Raw genomic sequence first — 6,000 nt, 5'->3', positions numbered from 1 at the left:
TACAAAACAAAATTAACTTACAAAATCAGTAGCATTTCTATACAGTTAACACCAAATTTTCTGAAAAAATAAGTAGATCCCATTTGAAAAGCACCAAAAACAAAACACTTAGGAACATTAACTAAGGAACATTAACTAACTTAGGAACATTAACTAACATTATCTACTCTTAAAACTACAAAATACTGATGACAGAAACTGAAGATACAAATAGAAAGGTATCCTTTGTGGAGTGAAGAATTAGTATTGTTAAAAGTGTCAATACTACTAAAAGACATCTAAAGATTCAGTGCAATTCCTATTAAAATTCCAATGGTATCTTTAGGATACCATTGTAGGAGTACTGTAGTAGAAAAAGCACTCCTACAATTTATATGGAACCACAAAAGACCCCAAATAGCCTCCCCCCAAAAAAATCCTAAGAAGAACAAAACGTTAGGCAACACATTCCCTTATTTCAAGCTAGATTATAAAACTATAATCAGCACAACAGTATGGTACTGATATAAAAACAAATACATCAAGACAAATATAGAGTCAAGATCCCCAAAATAAACCTAAGTATATATGGCCAACTAGTATTTGCCAAGGGAGCCAAAAACAGTCAATGGAGAGGGGTCTCTTCAATAAAGAGACTGTTATAATTGTTATAATTGGATATTCACATGTCAAAGAAGAAAGCTGGACCCATACTAAAACTCTGAACAGCCAAAGCAGTCTTGAGAGGGAACAAAGCTGGAGGCATACTTCCTGATCTCAAAGTATATTACAAAGCTATATTAATCAAAATTATTTGCTATTGGCATAAAAAGACACATAGATCAATCAAAAATGATAGACCAGAAATAAATGCATTTATGCTCAATATTTGATGAAGGATCCATGAATATATAACAGGGAAAAGATGGTCTCTTCATAAATGATTATAGGAAAACTGAATAGCCACATGCCGAAGAATGAAACTGGACTACTATCTCGCTCCATACACAAAAATCAACTAAAAATGGATTAAAGACTTAAATGTAAGACCTGAAACCATGAAAACTCCTAGAAGAAAACATAGGAGTTAATAAGCTTCTTTGTATTAATCATGACAATGATAAGTGCAATTACATCAACCTAAAAAGCTTCATCAAAAGCAGCCATCAACCAAACAAAAAGGCAACTTACGGAATGGGAGAAAATATATGCAAATCATATATCTGATAAGGGGTTAATATCCTATATAAAGAATTCCAACTCAACAGCAAAAAACAATCCAATCTAAAAAACAAGCAGAGGAGCTGAATAGACCTTTTTTCAAAGAATATATACAAATGGCCAACAAGTACATGAAAAGGTGGTCAACATCAATAATCTTCCGTGAGGATCTAGCAATAGTACATTTATTCTTTTTATTTTGATGGGGGGGGGGGGGCAGCAGGAAACAGGCAGAGAGGGAGAAAGAATTCTAAGCAGGCTCTGCACCAGCAGTACTGAGCCCAATACAGAGCTTGAACCCACAAACCATGAGATCATGACCTGAACCAAAACCAAGAGTTGGACACTTAACCGACTGAGCCACCCAGGCACCCCGAGGCTATTACAATTCTAATGTACAAGGTTGTCTTTATACAAAATTTGAAAAAAAGGGATTTTTTTCTTACTGTCTCCCTTTAACATGGAAGACAATCTTATCACTTACCCTTTGCAGATAGGAAAACTAGGACTCTAAGAAGCTCAAAACAGAGGTACACCCAGCTCAGTAAGATCACCAAGTAAGTCTTTCCATTATACAAGCTTGAAGAAGTCTTCCATATTGTCTTTTCTAGTACTAGAATGATATGTGGTGACATCTTCATCACGGAAATCCATTTCATTTGGGTCACTTCAGCTCAAGGAAGGCTATGGTATAGTGGGGGGGGGGGCGGGGGGGGGGAAGTATGCTCTGATGCTCTGATACGTGTATGATCTTCCAATCTATTCAGCAAGGTGCAGAACAGTGTATATATTATGCTATCATTTTTGTAGGAAATTACTGAAAATAATATGCATATAAATTTTAATAGGAAATCTCCAGAAAGACTCATAAGAAAGAAGGATCGTAGTTTTTTTTTTTTTTTTTTTTTTTGAGGGGAACCAAGTAGCTAGACCAGTCGTAGAAGGGAGACTTTAATTTCTTATCCTTTTATAGTTTTAGCATTTTGAATTGTGACTATGTTAAGTATTCAATAAGTAAACAACCACATTTAAAAATGAAAAAATTACCATAAGACATGAGATGACAAAGACTGGAAACTGAATAATACTGTCACACACAAAAGAAATGGGAATTCTGTGCATTTTATTCAATAAATCTAGGGCCTAAAACATTTGTAATTTAAATCTCTTCTATGTACTTTATGTATATATCCTAGAGGAAAAGGACATAAATGCTTGATGGAAATGTTTTCCTGTGACTTCTTCATAAAATCCTCAGTTATCTTCTCCTCCTTACATTAGGATTGTATCTGCAAAGAAAAAAATAAAGTTAAAGGATTAGATAAATGATGGCATTTCTTTCACTTTTAACGAGCTTTCAAAATATAGTTACACTCTGGCAAACAATGAGCATGCCAATTTTATCCTTAGGATCATACATTAAGCACTGATATTTTTACTTTCTTTTATCCTTTTGATGTTGGTTAGATGAATATTTGGTAAAAATAAAACATCATCAACAAAAAGTCCTGTAAAAGCATTAAAATAATTAATGAAAACAGTTCAAAACTAAATCTGTTTCCACCTTTCCCAGTACGGCTTCAGACTCCTCCAACTCCCAACTAAAGTATAACATCTGCATAAGAGAGTATAATGAGCCAAAAGTAAGACTTATTTATAAAATTTTCTCCTACAGTATTTCAACAAATTTAGCTGGCAACCATGTATTCTCCTTTAACTACTTAAAAATCAGCACCATATGTCACCATTTTCACCAACGATATATACTGTTAATAATAAAATTAAAGAATCAAATTGGCTGCAAAACAAACTCTGAGACACAGTACTTCTCGGTTCTGCCTTTAAGTAAATTTAGGAAAATGTTATTCTCCCCTAGCCAGTATCTACCTAGCAATAGGAAAAGTAATTTTATTTTATACTATTTGTGAGTATTTGAGAGCTAATTATTATAAGGTTTCCGGCCTGCAGGAATGCTGAAAATGTGTTAAGTCAGAATTAAATTATAATCACCCATTATAAAGCCTCTAAACCTCCCACAAAAACCTGATTTGAAACTCTAATCCAGCCTCTTGTTTTTATGCTTGTGCCAACTAAAACTAAACAAATGCTCTGGTATTTTGTCTTAACTCAAAAGCCATTCATTCATAATTCTACTCAGAGCTGAAAATCTCACAAATGTATCCAGCCAAATTCCCCCAGTGCGGGACCCTTCTTTTGCATGAATGCCCCCATACAAATTTTAAATATCATGTGATACAGGTTCAACTGAATCAACCCCAAACCTCAAAGACATATCTAGCAAACCTAATTAAGAGGTGCTCAAAGTAAAAATACATACATAAAAACAAAACATTATTTAGGTGAAGGGACTAAACGTCTATTTCTAAAGTCAGAAGAAATGAATATTTAATCTCTATGAGTAAAATGGTATTTTATATACATCTCAAAGATTCAAGAGAAAACAAATTAAACTTTACCTAAAGAGATCATCAGCAAGTGACTCTTCTTTTGCATGTTGATTTTGAACCTGTCAAAATTGACACAATATCAAAAATTTGTTTAACGACGAATGTATGGTTCATCAACTGCTATATACTGGCTAGTCACTGTTATCTTTGAGATTTCAACATCCATAATAAGGTCACCAGGTTTACGAGTTCTTGCCTCTACCAGTATCTCCCCCATTCACCAGACCCTCTCCATTTTCACTTCCTGCCAAAAATTCTGCAAATGTTCTCTAATTAAACAGCATTCTCCAGTTAATCCCTTCCCAAAGGCAACCGACATAAGTATATATTGCTAGCTTATGGAGTTTTTAAATATTTTTTTCCAACAAAACGCTTTAAACAAATTAAGTGTTTTGAGGTCACAGGACTACTGAAGGGCCTGAGATGGCAAAATCTACCCCCATCTTCAACCAGAGCAGCCTCCAGCTGCAATGGTTTTCTTCCCCAAGGTCCCAAGTCAGGCTCTGAGGCTGATGCTTAGTTACTTCACTGACAAAAGTATTTTCAACATAAACTTGCCACACTCCTAATGCACCGCTGAGAGGTAGGAACAGAAAAACTCTGTGCTGGGTCCCTCTTTCTAAAGTGTAGCTATGATCCTACCATGTGCCATTCAAAACCCTTCAGTGACTTCTTCCACCTACCAAAGGAAACACAAACTCTTGAGTTTGACCCCTAAAATGGGAAAAGACCTTCATAATCTGGCTCCATTCTACATTCTCAGTCATTTCTCACCTCCCTCTTCATAAACCCTGTATGTCTGTTAAAACTCAATCACAACACAACCAACCAACCAGACTCACCTCCCAACAAATATCTCATCCCTCTCTGCTTTTGTTCATATTTTTCTCTCTGCCCAGAAGATTACCTCTTTTCTTTCCTCTTCCCATATCTGACAATTTTTCAGTGTGCATTCATTCAATAATAATTTAGGGCCTACTATGTGCCCAGGAACATGTTCACCTCTTTACCAATGATTATCCAATCCTCTTCATTTAAAAATAACATCTGTAGGGGCGCCTGGGTGGCGCAGTCGGTTAAGCGTCCGACTTCAGCCAGGTCACGATCTCACGGTCCGTGAGTTCGAGCCCCGCGTCAGGCTCTGGGCTGATGGCTCAGAGCCTGGAGCCTGTTTCCGATTCTGTGTCTCCCTCTCTCTCTGCCCCTCCCCCGTTCATGCTCTGTCTCTCTCTGTCCCAAAAATAAATAAACGTTGAAAAAAAAAAAAAATTTTAAAAAATAACATCTGCTATGAAGAACCCCCATAAAACTTCAGCTCTACAACTCAGATTTGTCGTATCAATTTCCACCCTGTATCATATCTTCCCTAAAAGACCAGAAGTTCCTTGAATGTACATACTGTTTATTTTTATGTTAATAACTTACATTTGTGTATTTCCAGACACTATCTTAAAAGTCTTTATAAAAAAAATCTCATTTAATCTTCATATAACTTCATTACTACTATTAGACTATTATCCTAGTTTTAACCAAGAAGGGAACAAAGAGTTAGGTTAAGTAACTTAAGGTTGTCGTATGAAGAACAGGATTTGACCAGGTCTTCGTAAGTAAGAAGAGCACCACCAGGTCTTAACAGGCTATTACAGAGCTTCTGAATCTGTGGAAAGGGCCTAGATGAAGGACTTGCAGAGATTCTTTCTATTCATACAGGGAAATATCAAAATGAAATTACATCTTTCCACATTTTCTAATAGGTATAGCAGCACATAAATGGGAAGATAATGATTTTTATCAAGGAGCTGTCAAAAAAAGTGGCTGGTATCATTATCATAATTATCCTTAAAGGCTTCCCGGCAGGGGATGCTAATTTTATACTTATAATAAAGAACAATTGTAAAGAAAAATCAGCTTTATTTTATGTGTCTTAGTAGAAACATTAAGTAAAATAGTATTAAGAAATAGAAATCCTCATATTACTGACATTTTTTTAAAGGTTTGGGAGAATTACATCTCCAGTCTTTCAAAATTCCAATCAGGTTGGATAATGTCTCAAAGAATTATTATGTTTAATGCACAGAATGAAAATATCCTAAACTGAAGGAAACTTCAGGAACAGATTCAGTGATTATGAAAACAAACACTGGTCTACAGCAGAAGCACCAAAGGAAGAACTGACAAAGAATGAAAGAAAGGCAAAAGATACTTAAGAACAGTGGCTGGGACCAGCCTGGTGAAGTATGATGTCAAAGCAGTAACATACTTCTATACAGACAGTGTAGTTGCACAACAAAGTCAACTCTATTATCTTAAAGAGTGAATCCAACCTAGTTCA

General features: G+C 35.5%; 1 protein-coding gene across 4 annotated transcripts in view; it reads right to left on the bottom strand.

The window, feature by feature from the left end:
- Positions 1 to 2,306: 2,306 nt before the first annotated feature.
- Positions 2,307 to 6,000, bottom strand: part of NBN (nibrin) — a 52,243-nt gene continuing 48,549 nt past the window's right edge. For all 4 annotated transcript variants that reach the window (XM_045454309.1, XM_045454308.1, XM_045454310.1 and 1 more), the window contains 2 exons: positions 3,678 to 3,727; positions 2,307 to 2,489 (listed from right to left, as the gene is read on the bottom strand). In XM_045454309.1, coding sequence (XP_045310265.1) covers positions 2,459 to 2,489; positions 3,678 to 3,727 — 81 coding nt within the window. In that variant the 3' untranslated portion in view covers positions 2,307 to 2,458. The remainder of the gene's footprint in view (positions 2,490 to 3,677; positions 3,728 to 6,000) is intronic.

Source organism: Leopardus geoffroyi, chromosome C3 (assembly GCF_018350155.1).
Source record: "Leopardus geoffroyi isolate Oge1 chromosome C3, O.geoffroyi_Oge1_pat1.0, whole genome shotgun sequence".
In the NCBI taxonomy this organism is placed as follows: Eukaryota; Metazoa; Chordata; class Mammalia; order Carnivora; family Felidae; genus Leopardus; species Leopardus geoffroyi.
This window is presented reverse-complemented; position numbering and strand designations above follow the sequence as displayed.